Genomic DNA, 16,200 nt, shown 5'->3' with positions numbered 1-16,200 from the left:
TATTATAAATTCTTATGATCAGTCCACACCAAAAATGGATGTTCTGCCGCTTCCAGCCAGTGCCTCCACTCTCCCAGCACCATCTTAACTGCCAGAAGTTCCTGGTTCCCAAAATCATAGTTCCTTTCAGAATTGAGACGATGGGACAAGAAGGCACAGGGATGAAGCTTTTGGTCCTGGAAAGACCGTTGGGACAGGACGGCCCCCACTCCCACATCAGAAGCGTTGACCTCAACCACAAACTGACAGGCCGGATGAGGATGGGGGCTGTGGTGAACCGCTGCTTAAAGTCCAGAAATGCCCTGTCAACAGCTGGGGACCATGTGAACGGTACCTTGGGAAAGGTGAGTGCAGAGAGGGGAGCTGCCAGGGTGCTGTTGCCCCAAATGAAACAGTGTTATAAATTAGCACACCCCAGAAACCGTTGTAGCTGCACCCTGGATGTGGGTTGGGGCCAATCCACCACCGCCCTCACCTTTTCAGGATCTATTTGGACATTCCCTTCAGCGATGACGTATCCCAGGAAGAAGATAGTTGAGCGGTGAAAATCTCACTTCTCTGCCTTCACAAACAATTGAATCTGATCAGCCTGTCAGGAATGGAGATCAACCACCCTGTATATTTAAATATTATCCATAAAACAAGAAGTGTCCCTTAGAATTATATACATATTAGTTATGCATTATGTTAGCATGAAATCTACTAGCAACTCTCTAGACTTACGAAGATAATGGATAGGCTATCCTCGTTTTACCTTTGGTCCCTGCCCATCAACTCCTCTCCAGGCTACTGGGCTTTGCTGGCAGGGACTCAGGGAGGGATTAATAAATTGACAATGAATGAGGAATCATCTAAGTAAATATGACTGTGAGAAAAGAAATGCATAATGTTAAATTTTTTTTAACTTGGTATATTGTTCTTTGCTCATGTTGATTTCCTTGAACAATTAAAAAACGCCTTTCGAATTTAACAAGCTATTTTGTCCTGCACTGGTCGCTGTACCATAGAAAGTCGAAGTGCATGCTGGGGACTGCGTGAGTTTTTTTTTTTTCGGGCGGAGATAATGTTGTTTGCACAAATGGTAGCAAGCAATTTCCATTGATAGAAGTTTGTATTGCACGTTTATTGTACAAAATTACTATTATGTGTCCTCTACTATTGTTCAGTTTCATTTACACTAGGCAGCTATTTAATAATTAAGTTGCGTCATCCTTCGTAGTAGCAAATGTGTCATCTAGCTAACGTTAGCCAGCTAGCTTCCCAACCGCAGAGTTAAACCTTTGAAATTAATGTTTTTATACTAACGTTGGCTAAACCTTCCATTACTGGGGGTCATTTCGGAAGGTAGTATTATGTATGAACCATGAACTTTGCTCGTACAAGACATATGCCCAACTGATTTCGACGTTAACAGACTGTAGAGAGACTAGCTAACATTAGCTAGTATCCGCTAGCTAGCTAACAGTGATTGGTTTCCAAGCACCCAAGTCCATCTTGAATAGGCACACAGCTATAACAGAGACAATGGATGAGAGCCCAGAAGCTGCTGTGGACAACGATGACCTTGTTATTATTGTGGAAAACGAGGCAGAGAGCTTGCCAGCTGAAGAGGAGAGGGCGAAACAGCTAGGGGGTAACCTCGGTCTCATGGACACTTGCCCTGTCTGCAAGTTGAATTTCCATAACAGAGAGCCGAAACTTCTGCCATGCCTCCACTCTTTCTGCAATAAGTGTCTTCCACCTCCTTCAAGGAACTTAGTCAACACTGAACAACGGCGCGACCCGCAACTACAAGCGGACAGCTCGAAACCACGTGAGATCCGTCAGTTTGTTTATCGGAAAGTTGATTACTGTAGTCCGACTACTAGTCACTGAAGTGCAGGATAATCATTGCAACTTTTCATTAAAACGCAGATTTATTTTGTAACTTGGCCTTACTGGATTTTCAAAATCGTCTGTCAAATTGGTTGTAATATTAATAGATGCCTTACTCATTTCTGTGTATGTTATTCCACTGGTTCCAGTCAATGTGATCCGCTGCCCAGTGTGTCGACAAGAGTGCTGGGAGGTGGAGGTGCTCGATAACTTCTTTGTGAAGGACTCTGTGGAGGTTCCCAGCAGCACAGTGGAGAAGACCAGTCAGGTGCGTTAATATTGGTTACCAGGAAGGGTCACAAATGGTACGCTTTTTTTCAGATGGTGAATCCTTGTCTGGTAAGGTCAGGTAGTAAGTGCTTACTGACCAAGACCCAGGACACTTACAGTGCCTTTAGAAAGTATTGATACCCCTTGACTTATTCCACATTTTGTCGTGTTAAAACTTTAATTCAAAATGGATTTAACATATTTTTTCTCACCCATCCTCCCACATTACCCCATAATGACAAAGTAAAAACATTTAAATTAAATACAGAACTATCTCATTTACATAAGTATTCACACCCTTGAGGCAATACTTTGTAGAAACAGCGATTACAGTTGTGAGTCTTTCTGAGTATGACTTGAAGAGCTTTCCACACCTGGATTGTGCAACATTTGCCCATTATCCCTTTCAAAATTCTTCAAGCTCTGTCAAATTGGTTGTTGATCATTGCAAGACAACCATTTTCAGGTCTTGCCATAGATTTTCAAGCGGATTTAAGTCAAAACTTGAACTCGCACTCAAGAACATTCACTGTCTTATTGGTATGAAACTCCTGTGTAGATTTGGCCTTGTGTTTGAGGTTGTCCTGCTGAAATGTGAATTCATCTCCCAGTGTCTGTTGGAAAGCAGACGAAAGCAGGTTTTCCTTTAAGATTTTGCCTGTACTTAGCTCAGTTTATTTTTTTGTCCTGGAAAAACTTCCCAGTCCTTAACAATAACAATCATACCCATATCATGGTGAAGCCACCACTATGCTTGAAAATATGGAGAATGGTACTGAATTTGCCTCAAATATAAAACTTTGAATTCAGGGCAAAATGTTAATTGCTTTGCCACATTTTTTGCAGTATTACTTTAGTGCCTTCTTGCAAACAGGATGCATATTTTGGAATATTTTTGTTCTCTACAGGTTTCCTTTTCACTCTGTCAATTAGGTTAGTTTTGTGGAGTAACTACGATGTTGTTCCATCCTCAGTTTACCCCTTTCACAGCCATTAAACTCTAACTGTTAGTCACTTTCGGCCTCATGGTGAAATCCCTGAGAGGTTTCTTTCCTCTCCGGAAACTAAGTTAGGAAAGATGCATGTATCTTTGTAGTGACGGTGTGTATTGATAGACGATCAAAAGTGTAAATATTAACTTCACCGTGATCAAAGGGATATTCAATGTCTGCTTTTTTATTTTGACCCATCTACTAATAGAGGTGCCTTACTCTGCGAGGCAATGGAAAACCTCCCTGGTCTTTTGTGATTTTATCTGTGTTTGAAATTCACTGCCCAACTGCCAGCAGCATACCACCCTGCATACCACTGCTGGCTTTCTTCTGAAGCTAAGCAGGGTTGGTCCTGGTCAGTCCCTGGATAGGAGACCAGATGCTGCTGGAAATGGTGTTGGAGGGCCAGTAGGAGGCACTCTTTCCGCTGGTCTAAAAAATATGCCAATGCCCCAGGGCAGTGATTGGGGACACTGCCCTGTGTAGGGTGCTGTCTTTCGGATGGGACGTTAAACGGGTGTCCTGACTCTCTGAGGTCATTAAAGACCATCACGGTCACCTAATAATCCCCAGTTTACGATTGGCTCATTCACCCCCCTCCTCTCCCTTGTAACTATTCCCCAGGTTGTTGCTGTAAATGAGAACGTGTTCTCAGTCAACTTACCTGGTAAAATAACGGATAAATAAAAAATAAAATAAAAAAACTGACGGATCTTACAGATAATTGTGGGGTACAGAGATGAGGAATTCGTTCAAAAATCATGTCAAACGGTGAGTCCATACAACTTATGTTATTTGTTAATCAAATTTTTACTCCTGAACTTATTTAGGCCGAGTGACAACAAATCTCTATTTAATTAAATTCAGGCTGTAACACAACAAAATGTGGAATAAGTCAAGGAGTGTGAATACTTTCTGAGGGCACTGTATACCATGTGTCACCACTGAAGCATTGCCTTGCATGGGACTAAAATCATGGATTCACGTAAAGGCAAGTTCTGTCTCATATGTTCTACCTTCCCTATTTCCAGGTGTGTATGAGTTGTGATGACAACACAGAGGCCACGGGGTTCTGTGTGGAGTGTGTGGAGTTCCTGTGTGTGACATGTATTGAGGCCCACCAGCGAGTCAAGTTCACCAGGGATCATACCATACGGCAGAAGGAAGAGATGTCCCCAGGTAGCCTACTCTATGAAAATGTGGCTTTCTGAATTGTATACTGTAAGAAAATAGAATGCCAAGGAAGGTGGTAGGTAGGAGCTGCACAACTAAATCCTATGAAACCGAATGACAAATATGTAGATGGGTAAATGCGTAGTGATTTATTTTCTTCTAGGCTAAATTCTTGTCTTATTCCAGAGGCTGTTGGTGCATCTACACAGAAGCCAGTGTTTTGTGACATCCACAAGCAGGAGCCCCTCAAGCTGTTCTGTGAGACCTGCGACCGTCTCACATGCCGAGACTGTCAGCTGCTCAAGCACAAAGACCACAAGTATGACCACCTTTTACTCACCTTTTATTTATTTTGGAGTGGCGCAGCGGTCTAAGGCACTGCATCACAGCGCTAGAGGCGACTTTTGTCGTGCTTAGCTACCATAAAGGGATACTTTGGGATTTTGACAGTGAGGCTTCCCCAGAGTCAGATGAACTAGTGGATACCATTCTTATGTCTCTGTGTCCAGTATGAAGGAAGTTTGTTTCGCAAGCCAATGCTAACTTGTGTTAGCTCAATGACGAAGTCTATGGGCATTTGCTAGCATGCTGTATCTGCTAGCACTAACTAAGTCACTCTGGATAAGCACATCTGCTAAATTACTTAAATGTAACAAGAGACCTACCTATCAGAGGCCTGAGTTGAAACCTACAACAGTCAATAGTCAATATTATGCTCAAACTGGTTGTATATTTTATAAGTATTTTTGTACCTGTGCTTCATGTGTTGTTATTAATCCTCTGTGTAAAGGCGATTTTCAGGTGAACAAAAAGGAGAGCAGTCGTTGATAATATCAATAAAAATAATAATCTGGTTTATAACAGGAATTTAGAGAGATCACTTTCCGGGAGGACCTCTAATTATATATTAATCACACAGCACCGAAGGTTCTGTAAACACAGCCCAAGAGGCTTGTAGGAAGTCACATCAGCTGCTACAGAATCTGTGTCACAGAAAAATTACATTATCAGTGTGCCCTAGACTCAGTCAAACTTGAACCATAACATTCAGCACTGGCAGACATTTGATACTGACAGATAAACAGGTCATAGGTCGGAACATAAACTTATATTCATCAAAAATATAAGTGCAACATGTAAAGTGTTGGGTGTTGGTCCCATGTTTCATGAGCTGAAATAAAAGATACCATGAATTTTCCAAATGCACAAAAAGCTTATTTCTCTCAAATTTTGTGCACATTTGTTTACATCCCTGTTAGTGAGCATTTCTTCTTTGCGAAGATAATCCATCCACCTGACAAGTGTGGTGTACCAAGAAGTTGATTAAACAGCATGATCATTACACAGGTGCACCTTGTGCTGGAGACAATAAAAGGCCACTCTAAAATGTGCAGTTTTGTCTCACAACACAATGTTACAGATGTCTCAAGTTTTGAGGGAGCATGCAATTAGCGTGCTGACTGCAGGAATGTCTACCAGAGTTGTTGCCAGAGAATTGAATGTTAATTTCTCTACCATAAGCCACCGCCAACGTAGTTTAGAGAATTTGGAAGTATGACAAACCTGCCTCACAATTGCAGACCATGTGTAACCACCAGGACCTCCATATTCAGCTTCCTGAAACAGAGTAGTATTTCTGTCTGTAATAAATCTCTTGTGGGTGGTTGTGCCTGGCTCCCCAGTGGGTGGGCCTGGCTCCCAAGTGCCCACCCATGGCTGAACCACCTGCTCAGTCATGTGAAATCCAAAGATTAGGGCCTAATCATTTATTTTAATTGACTGATTTCCTTATGAGCTGTAACGCAGTAAAATTGTTATAGCAGATAGTCTATAATTAACAGGCGCAAAATGACTTAAATATGGTACTTAAACATACGTGATTACCTCCCGTTTCCCTTCCCCAAGGGAACGCATCTCCCTGCACATAGTCATGTTTTTTACATATCAATCCATATCACCAGTAAACCAAATACAGGAAAATAATTACTCAATTTCCCATTACTCTGCATACCTTGTCTCTCCAGTTACCAGTTCCTTGAGGATGCCTACAGAAACCACAGGCAACACCTGGAAAACATGACACATCAGCTACAGGAGAAGAGGAAAGCCATAGAAGAAGTGTCCAATTGCATCAACAATGGGTAACTTACTTATTACATACACTAAACGTGCAAACATGTACATAACATTTTATGTTATGTACATAGACAAGTTCAATAGCATGATTGACTACAGGCAAACTCAATTTCCTTTTCTACTTCTATCTTTATTCTTTCAGACTCCAGCAAGTCGATGAAAACCGCAAGTCTGTCACCAATGAGATAAAGAAATCAATTTGCAACTTGATCATGGAGATCAACAGAAAGGGAAAAATCTTGGTCAATCAACTTGAGGTATGCTTGTTAAATAGGACATGAGCAATCATGTTGTCATTTCACCACCACATTAAATAATGTACACTTCTGCTAACATGGCTCTAATTACCTATGTGAGCATATTTGTAAGTAGCTTTGTGCTAATCATGGTGGTTGTTTCAGACACTGACTAAGGACCATGAGGTCGGACTGAAGAAACAACAAGAAGATGTCAGCCACCTGACCAGACATCTAGATCACGTCATCAACTTCACCAAGTGGGCCACAGCCAGTCACAGTGGCACAGCTCTGCTGTACTGCAAGAGACTGGTAGGAACCATAACTTTAACTGGGGAGTTGGACTTATTTTGGCCTACCTTTTAAACCCACGAGGGAAAATGTTGACCTAAATTGTTCAGACAGCTCTGTGTGGAAATACACATTTTAAACTGAATTTGTGATGTTCAAAAGTATTTGAGTGATTCAGAAACCTTTTCTTTCAGATTCTTTGCCAAATCCATTACCTAATGAGGGCCAACTGTAACGCATCCATCGTCCCTCAGAGCTCAGTCCGCTTCCAGTGTCGCTCCGGTTTCTGGGCCTCAAATGTCGACCTTGGTAAGAACGCTAAAACTTCAGTTCTGACCGATACTTTAGGCCGAATACAAAATAATCCTCATGATGTTAAATGCAGACCTTGTTGAACTAATGTTTGTTCATGTTTCTGTGCATTTCCTAAGGGTCTTTGGCAGTAGAGAGAATCCCTGGTCGTCAGCCCAGTTCCATGCAGCAGGGCTTCCCTCCTGGCCACCCCAGCCAGCCTGGCCCCGGCCCTAGAGGAGAGGGCCCTCCCGGGGCCTTCCCTCCAGGCTCCACCGCCCACCAGCGTGGGAGCACCCTGGCCCAGCTCCAGCTGCAGGTAGAGAAGCTTGCTCAGCACCCCAACAGGGCTGGACAGCCCCCTCCCAATCATTGGTCTTGGTACCAGCAGGGTCTGAAGCTCCCGGGGCCAGGTCCAGGGGGCCCACCTCCACAGAGGCCCCACCAGGGGGGTTCTCCATCACAGGGTCCCCCCAACATGGTCCAGATCCAGCAGCCAGGCCGGAGTTACGGACCCCCCGGCCCCCAAACCCATCCCAACCCCAGGAGCCCCACCTCTATGCTGCAAAACGCAGGCTTCCCTCCTCAGGTATGTGTGTGATTCTTTTTTGTTTTTTTTCTAATCCCTTTTTGAAGTTGTAGATTTGCTGTTATCCGACACGGAGTCACTGAGAACATGCTATTTCAGTTATGATAAAATGGAGACAAGCTGATGCAAAGGAACCAATTATGATTTCTGTTTACTGAGTTGTGTTATTGTCTTTAAATGATTTTTTTTTAAAGTAATTGCAAAACTTGTGAAAAATGCTTGCCTCTGTTGTTTGTGCCATATCTCATTATAGTCTCTAAGGGATCTCATCCACAACTCCAGCTTCCCTCCCAAACCAATGGATGTGCTACAGGGTACCTCCCGCTACTCTCATGCACCTAACACAGGACCCATCAGCACTCAAGCCTCTATACACCAGGTATATGCGGTTTCCTATAAACTGAAGCTGAAACTCATTATTTAATGTATTTACATGTATTTTATGTCTCTGGTTGTGTATTTACCACACAAACAAACAAACAAACAAACAAGAAATAGTGTAACTCTTTGGTTGTTGTTCTCAGCGTAACATGATGGAAGCCGCACAACTGAGGAGGAGTGACCCCAGTGGATCTTCATCATTATCCATGCCCAACCCCAGAGCTAGTTATGCTCCGAGCCTAGCCACTGCCTTCCCAGACAGACATGGTAGGCATCTCACCCTCAAATATAATTAAATCAGCTATTCATGCCCAATCATATATTTCTCAATTTAACCCATTTCTCTTTCTCCCCTCAGCACAAGGAAGACAGAATTCCCCCATGTCCAAATCTTCCTCCTCTGAAGCCAACATAGGGTAGGTGAACCCCTGTATGTACTGTGTGGTTGATGTGTTCCTGGTTGTAATATCTGTGGTTCTGTGTTGAAGGTCTGCTTCCTGGAAGCGTACAGAGCCTCATGCTTCGGCTCCCCCCTCAGCTAAGCGGAGGCGAAGGTCGTCCCCCGGACCAATCATCGTCATCAAGGACGAACCAGAGGACGATGACGAAGTCAGCTTTGTAAGTATGACTGCATGTGTGCTTTTGAAATATGTATATGTATATTCTATTCTATACAATCATATATGAACGATAGAATCTCCCTAGTGTCTCTTCTATCTTCCAGGTGCAGTCTAGTGTTGGAGCCTCAGCCAGCCTGCCAGACAGCAGTACAGGCATCCAGCCCAAGCCCCAGCAGCAGTCTCTCCCAGCACCCATGTTGGAGCCCCAGCTAGAGCCCCAGCCAGAGCCCCAGATAGAGCCAGAGGCCTGGCCAGGGCCCCAGCTAGAGCCAGAGGCCTGGCCAGAGCCCCAGCTAGAGCCAGAGCCCCAGCTAGAGTCAGAGGCCCGGCCAGAGCCCCAGCTAGAGTCAGAGCCCCAGCTAGAGCCAGAGGCCCGGCCAGAGCCCCAGCTAGAGCCAGAGGCCCGGCCAGAGCCAGAGGCTCAGCCCCAGCTAGAGCCAGAGGCCCGGCCAGAGCCCCAGCTAGAGCCAGAGGCCCGGCCAGAGACCCAGCCAGAGACCCAGGTAGAGCTAGAGGCTGACCCCCAACCAGACCGAGAAAAGGCCCCAGGTGTCCCTGAAGACGACCCGAATGAAGACTGGTGCGCCGTGTGTCAGAATGGGGGAGAACTGCTCTGCTGTGACAGATGTCCCAAAGTCTTCCATCTGAACTGTCATATACCTTCACTTAGAGAGTCTCCCAGGTAATTAACAACTACATTTCTATGCACCACTCACAGCTGCACAGTCCTGCCTGCTCTGCCTGTTAAATGTAATACAGCTGTCTCTGAAGGGTGATAAGTGTGCAGTACCTTGTAATATAAACTGGGAATTGTTTACCCCCAAAGTGAGACAAGAGGCTGCAATATTTTGAATTCACTAACCCCCCTGTGTGTGTCTGTTTCCAGTGGTGAGTGGTTCTGTTCGTTCTGTCGTGACCTGGCCAGTCCTGAGATGGAGTATAACCCAGATAGCCAGGGAGAATCACCAGCCATGAAGGAAGAGCCAGGATCAGAGAGATTCCCTCCAGTTGATAAGAGGAAATGTGAGAGACTGTTGCTCTGCATCTACTGCAACGAGTTCAGTACAGATTTCCAGGAGCCTGCCTCACCGTTGGTAAGACTGCAACTACCCTATAGAACATTTTTGCTCTATAATTTTAATTCAATCAATACGATACGACTTTGTCTATCGAGTCAGAAAATTGTCTTAACTCCCAATCCCCAAACACCACACCATTCATTTAGGATAATTTATAACAGTTAAGTAATGATGCTTCCCCCATCTATGTCCAGTCAATCCCAGAGTACAAGGAGCTGATTGAGACTCCAATGGACCTGTCTATAGTGAAGAGCAGGCTGGAGTCTAAGGAGAGCCCACGTTACTGCAGTGCTGAGGAGTTTGTCAAGGATGTCAGGCTCATATTCAGGAACTGTGCAAAGTATTACCAGGTACGGCAAGACTACACAACACACAATATGATGCACTTGGGTTCGATTATGGTGCTTGCTTACAACGCTAGGATTCACATTTTGTTTTTGTATTGGACCACAAAACTGAAAATGCCCTGGTTTCCCAGACCCAGGTTAAGCCTATTTAGAATGGACTAAAAGTATGCTCAAAGTCCAGTAGAAGGCTTATTTCAGAAACCAGCCCTAAAATGTGTTAACAAAATTGAGAGGCACACCACTTATTTAATTAGAGATATAAGTAGCATACATTGATGTGCTTGTTTTCCTGTTTTATTCCCTATGACAGTGCTGTCTGTGCTTTCGCTTCTGCTTTGCTTGCTCTTTGAGCTCGGGTAGTCGTAAAGTACTTTGTGACGACAACTGATGTAAAAGGGGCTTTATAAAATACATTTGTTTGATTGACAGGCAGACACTGAGGTGGGAGGTGCAGGACTGAGCCTGGAGGAGTACTTTGAAGAGCAGCTCAAGCTCCTCTACCAAGACAGGAGCTTCTCTGGGGGCAGAGAGGAGGGAATGATACCCCCTGTGGAGGATGAGATGGAAGAAGGGATGGAAGATGACGGTATGGCTCCTAACGAAGGGGATATGCCCCCGGTCGAGGATGATCTAACACCTGTTGAAGAAGGGATGCCTTCTATGGAGAAAGAAGGAACGGAAGAGGCTCCTGTGGAAGGAGGGATGGAGGAAGAAGGGATACCTCCTATAGAAGAGAGCATGGAAGAGGAAGGGGAAGAGACTTCTCCAGTGAAAGGAGACTCACCACCTTCTGATGCTACAGAACCAGTAGATCCATCAACAAGGGGTGCATCATCACCCAACCTTCCCAGCAAGGATGCTCCTCAACCCCTCTCAGATACCCCAGACAACCTTCCCTGCGAGGAGGCCCCCCAACCCCTCTCGGATACCCCAGACAACCCTCCTGACACCAGCCCTGTTGACTCCCAGGACACCAGCCCTGCTGCAGGCTTAGCCATAGAAAATGAGGGGACGACTGAAGAAATGCGAGACGAAGCAGAAGAGGAATGATTCTTGTTCTTCCACTGTAAATTGGCCGGACAATAAAGCTTTTAGAATTATCTATTGGTTCTGTTGTCTGAAAATACAGGGTGACCTCTTTGCTGCGTCATACACTTTTTGATATGATTTTCAATAATAAATAAAGAAACCGAGAAACCTGGGACGTTTAACAGGGTACAGAGATGGACAATGAATGCACAAATGTTTGTCTTGTTACAAAGCAATGTAGCTAGCTACATGTATGAACTGATAATGCACAGACTCTTCGGTCTGCTGGGATTGAGAAGTTACAATCATGCTGTAACTGATGAACTTTCTACAATAACAATCATAACACACAAATAATGTCCATTATTATTGGTAAGTTGTCTGCAATTTTCCATGTTGGCTTTTGTAAAGATGAATGCCATATAATACTGTATATTTAAAATCATGTATGTGATATTATTTATCCAACTCTAAAGAAAAATAACTGCAAAGACAGAACTCCATGAAAACCATAACCCTACATCACGTCTTAACTCAAAGTTTTTGATAAAGGTCAATCATTTAAAAAACTTTTATGTATAGTTGTGTTATAATTTAGTTCAATTCCAGGCTACTCTTGTACAGAACATTGTTAAGGAGGTATTCTGAAAGGTGGACTCAGCGATATAACAGATGCAAAAGGCAAACAGCATAGTGGGTCAATTTCAGCGACAACTAAGCGTGCGGCTTAACTTCTCCGCTGTTTTGATGCCCTGGCTACCGTGAACTGTACATGAGCAGATACTGTGTGAGAGCGAAGTCTTGCATCCGCTCATCTCAGTATCTGCTGTGCTGCTGGTGGCAATGTCATTTTTCTGAGTCTACCTTTAAGACTGTTCACTAGATTACTGGGATGTAAAATGAAAGTGCAGTGTTCTCGAATGGTGCTGCTTGATTTTTGGCATGTAAAAGAGAACCAAACTGTAGCGCTCACTTTTCCTTTTTGCATGTTTTCTTGTTGCCTGGCTACCCAGACTTGGTCTGGCCAAACGCTAAGGCCACGGACGTTATTTCTTCTCCACTATCAGTCTGGATCTGATTACCCCCCCAACCCTTCACCGAATGCGAACGCATTCGGGGCCGTCTGATTGGTCCAGAAACCGATGGTTTGGGCCAGAGTCAGAACACATGTGGATAAAGCATCCAGTTAGAAAATGTGTAATTGACTTTGATACTCTTGATTGGTTAGAGATGATCCAATCGATGAAGACTTTGTTTTGTACAACGCCCCTCATGCCACCACAAGACTTCAATAGATGCCGTAAAGAGGTCACTGGAAAGCAGACTTTGGGGGATAGAAGAAGGTTGCCAGATTGGTGCACAGTCAACAAATCTGATCTAACAAAGTGCATATTCGTCAAATCCGTCATGATTGGTGTATTGTAACAGGCCCACTGGTTACTAAAGTCTGATTTGGATTGATTTGGCTGCATAACATTTAGAAGTAGTCCCTTTTCGGTTTAGAAGTGACTGCTAAATGCTAACTCCTGTTGGTATAGCTGGTAGCATACAATAAAACTTGAATTAAACGCTGTCTCAAATATCCGCCTGTCCCTTTTAATAGCCAGGCAATGGCACACATTTCAGCAAATAAACGGCCCTTTCAAAGAAACGTAGGGTCTAAATGAATTGTTTACAGAGGTTTCATCAATGACCAAAAACAGCCAACAACTTCCGGAGTACAGACCCCCAAAAATCGCGAAATTGGCGAAATTAAGGACTGACGAAAATGCACAGTCAAGGAGAATAATGATTCTGTCAAAAAGTTTTTTAAATATTTTTTTTAACAGAGGCATACTAAGAGAAAAGAAACTTGACACAATGTGTACATGATAACACAGTGTAGGAAATGAAGAAATGTATTAAAATGCTGGAAGTGAATGCTGGAATTAAACAATTAAATATGCAAATGAGCAAAAACTGTGTGGATTAAGGAAAATAGATGCCTGGCTCACATTGAAGCCTGTCTTAAGTGTGTTTTTTCCCTCCCTCTCTTAAGATGCCTGTTGTGTTCAGTGATCTAAGCAAATAAACACTGGGCTATTAATTGTGGTAGCTAGCATAGAGAAATCAGTGGTGTTAGTCAAAGTGTTTTTATTTTTTTATTTAACCTTTATTTAACCAGGTAGGCCAGTTGAGAACAAGTTCTCATTTACAACTGCGACCTGCCCAAGATAAAGCAAAGCAGTGCGACACAAACAACAACACAGAGTTACACATGGAATAAAAAAACACACAGTCAATAACACAATAGAAAAGGTCAATATACAGTGTGTGCAAATGGCGTAAGGAGGTAAGGCAATAAATAGGCCATGGTAGCGAAGTAATTACAATTTAGCAAATTAACACTGGAGTGATAGATGTGCAGATGATGATGTGCAAGTAGAGATACTGGTGTGCAAAAGATTTAAAAAACAATATGGGGATGAGGTAGGTAGTTGGATAGGCTATTTACAGATGGACTGTGTACAGCTGCAGCGATTGGTAAGCTGCTCAGATGCTTAAAGTTAGTGAGGGAGATATAAGTCTCCAACAGTGATTTTTGCTTTTCGTTCCAGTCATTGGCAGTAGAGAACTGGAAGGAAAGGCGGCCAAAGCAGGTGTTGGCTTTGGTATATATACTTGCTGATATACCTGCTGGAGTGCGTGATACGGGTGTGTGCTGCTATGGTGACCAGTGAGCTGAGATAAGGCGGGGCTTTACCTAGCAAAGACTTATAGATGACCTGGAGCCAGTGGACTTCGCCTTGGAGTTCCAGACCTTGGCTGCTGGTGCGGGGTGGAATGACAGGGCTCTGATGGACCACTACCGATGCAGCCTCCGGGAGGACGTCCGCAGGGAGCTAGCTTGTCGGGACACCACACTCTCCCTCGACGAGCTTATAGACATGTCGATCCGACTGGACAACCTGCTAGCTGCCTGCGGGCGTTCAGAGGGGGTCCTGTCAATTCCACCTCCCAGCCCTCCAGCTCCAACTCCGATGGAGTTGGGAGGAGCTGCACCTAGAGGGACCAGAGGAGGCACCTACTGCGGCCGGAGAGGACACACTTCGGACCGGTGTTGGAGGAGTCCGTCTGGGAGTCGATATGGCAGGCGGAACACTTCTCGGCCACCCCAGGTGAGTAGGCACCAAACTCACCCAGAGCTCCTTGTTGGTCACATGTTTTTATTTTATTTTTTCCCTGTGTTTTTTCCCTCTCTCCAGCATAAGGCGCTAGTCGATTCAGGCGCAGCTGAGAGTTTTATGGATCGAGGACTCGCCCGTAAGTTGGGTATTCCGTTGGTGTAGATAGACCCACCTTTCCCCGTGCATTCCTTAGGTAGCCGACTGTTAGGGTCAGGGCTGGTCAGGGAGGCCACGATTCCGCTGGACATGGTGACGCAGGGGGATCATAGGGAGCGAATCAGTTTCTACCTTATTGATTCACCTGCGTTTCCAGTGGTGTTGGGGATTCCCTGGCTGGCTATTCACAATCCCCTCATTTCCTGGAGACAGGGCTCTTCAGGGGTGGTCAGAGGAGTGTTCAGGTAGATGTTTAGGAGTTTCCATCGGTGCCACGTTGGTGGAGACCAGGTTTCCACTGTACGCATTCCCCCAGAATATGCCGATTTGGCTATCGCTTTTTGTAAAAAGAAGGCAACCAAATTACCACCCCATCGACGGGGGGATTGCGTGATAAACCTCCAGGAGAACGCTGCACTTCCCAGGAGTCACGTGTACCCATTGTCACAGGAGGAGACGTTGGCTATGGAGACATATGTCACAGAATCTCTGAGACAGGGGTACATTCGGCCCTCCATGTCACCCGTCTCCTCTAGTTTCTTTTTTGTGAAGAAAAGGGAGGGAGGACTGCGTCCGTGCATTGATCATCAAGGTCTAAATTCGATCACAGTGGGATTTAGTTATCCGCTACCTCTCATCGATATGGTGGTGGAATCATTCCACGGAGCGCGGTTTTTCACAAAACTGGTCCTCAGGAGCGTGTATAATCTGGTGCGTATTCGGGATGGAGACAAGTGGAAAACAGCGTTTAGTACCACATCAGGCCACTATGAGTACCTCATCATGCCGTACGTGCCGCTTGGTGTCCATGATCAATTGATTCGGTGGGCTCACACACTACCTTCTTCAGGTCATCCGGGGATTGCGAGGACAGTTCGGGGTCTTAGGGGGAAATACTGGTGGTCCACCTTAGCCAAGGACGTGAGTCTCTATGTCCCCTCCTGTTCGGTGTACGCCCAGAGTAAGGCTCCTAGGCACCTGCCTAGAGGGAAGTTACAGCCCCTCCCGGTTCCACAATGGCCCTGGTCTCATCTATCGGTGGACTTTCTTACTGATCTTCCCCCATCTCAGGGGAACACTGCCATTCTGGTCGTTGTGGATCGGTTCTCTAAGTCCTGCCGTCTCCTTCCATTGCCTGGTCTCCCTACGGCCCTACAGACTGCGGAGGCTCTATTTACCCACGTCTTCCGGCACTACGAGGTGCCGGAGGACATCGTATCTGATCGAGGTCCCCAGTTCACGTCCCGGGTTTGGAGGGCGTTTATGGAGCGACTGGGGGTCTCGGTCAGCCTGACCTCTGGTTATCACCCCGAGAGTAATGGGCAGGTGGAGAGAGTGAACCAGGAAGTGGGTAGGTTTCTGAGGTCGTATTGCCAAGACCGGCCAGGAGAATGGGCGAGGTACGTCCCATGGGCGGAGTTGGCCCAGAACTCACTCCGTCACTCTTCCACGAACATGTCGCCATTCCAATGCATGCTGGGCTACCAGCCGGTCCTGGCTCCGTGGCATCAGAGTCAGACCGAAGCTCCTTCGGTGGAGGAGTGGGTACAGCGCTCTAGGAAGACCTA

General features: G+C 45.2%; 1 protein-coding gene across 4 annotated transcripts in view; it reads left to right on the top strand.

Annotated features, from left to right (window-relative positions):
* LOC139392812 (transcription intermediary factor 1-alpha-like) overlaps nucleotides 1-13,268 on the top strand; it is a 40,032-nt gene extending 26,764 nt beyond the window's left edge. Inside the window, exons 1-17 of one of the 4 annotated variants that reach the window (XM_071141090.1) lie at nucleotides 1,006-1,813; nucleotides 2,025-2,143; nucleotides 4,169-4,316; nucleotides 4,497-4,629; nucleotides 6,335-6,451; nucleotides 6,589-6,703; nucleotides 6,848-6,994; nucleotides 7,168-7,282; nucleotides 7,405-7,853; nucleotides 8,107-8,232; nucleotides 8,378-8,501; nucleotides 8,593-8,650; nucleotides 8,723-8,852; nucleotides 8,959-9,536; nucleotides 9,741-9,948; nucleotides 10,128-10,283; nucleotides 10,710-13,268. In XM_071141090.1, coding sequence (XP_070997191.1) covers nucleotides 1,525-1,813; nucleotides 2,025-2,143; nucleotides 4,169-4,316; nucleotides 4,497-4,629; nucleotides 6,335-6,451; nucleotides 6,589-6,703; nucleotides 6,848-6,994; nucleotides 7,168-7,282; nucleotides 7,405-7,853; nucleotides 8,107-8,232; nucleotides 8,378-8,501; nucleotides 8,593-8,650; nucleotides 8,723-8,852; nucleotides 8,959-9,536; nucleotides 9,741-9,948; nucleotides 10,128-10,283; nucleotides 10,710-11,330 — 3,633 coding nt within the window. In that variant the 5' untranslated portion in view covers nucleotides 1,006-1,524 and the 3' untranslated portion in view covers nucleotides 11,331-13,268. Of the gene's footprint in view, nucleotides 1-1,005; nucleotides 1,823-2,024; nucleotides 2,144-4,168; nucleotides 4,317-4,496; nucleotides 4,630-6,334; nucleotides 6,452-6,588; nucleotides 6,704-6,847; nucleotides 6,995-7,167; nucleotides 7,283-7,404; nucleotides 7,854-8,106; nucleotides 8,233-8,377; nucleotides 8,502-8,592; nucleotides 8,651-8,722; nucleotides 8,853-8,958; nucleotides 9,537-9,740; nucleotides 9,949-10,127; nucleotides 10,284-10,709 lie in introns of those variants that run through there. The other 3 variants (XM_071141089.1, XM_071141088.1, XM_071141091.1) reach the window with 3 other exon arrangements.
* The last annotated feature ends 2,932 nt before the right edge of the window (nucleotides 13,269-16,200 follow it).

This window comes from Oncorhynchus clarkii, chromosome 33 (assembly GCF_045791955.1).
Source record: "Oncorhynchus clarkii lewisi isolate Uvic-CL-2024 chromosome 33, UVic_Ocla_1.0, whole genome shotgun sequence".
NCBI classification, from domain to species: domain Eukaryota; kingdom Metazoa; phylum Chordata; class Actinopteri; order Salmoniformes; family Salmonidae; genus Oncorhynchus; species Oncorhynchus clarkii.
The sequence above is the reverse complement of the archived record's forward strand: the minus strand, read 5'-3'. Positions and strand labels throughout refer to the sequence as shown.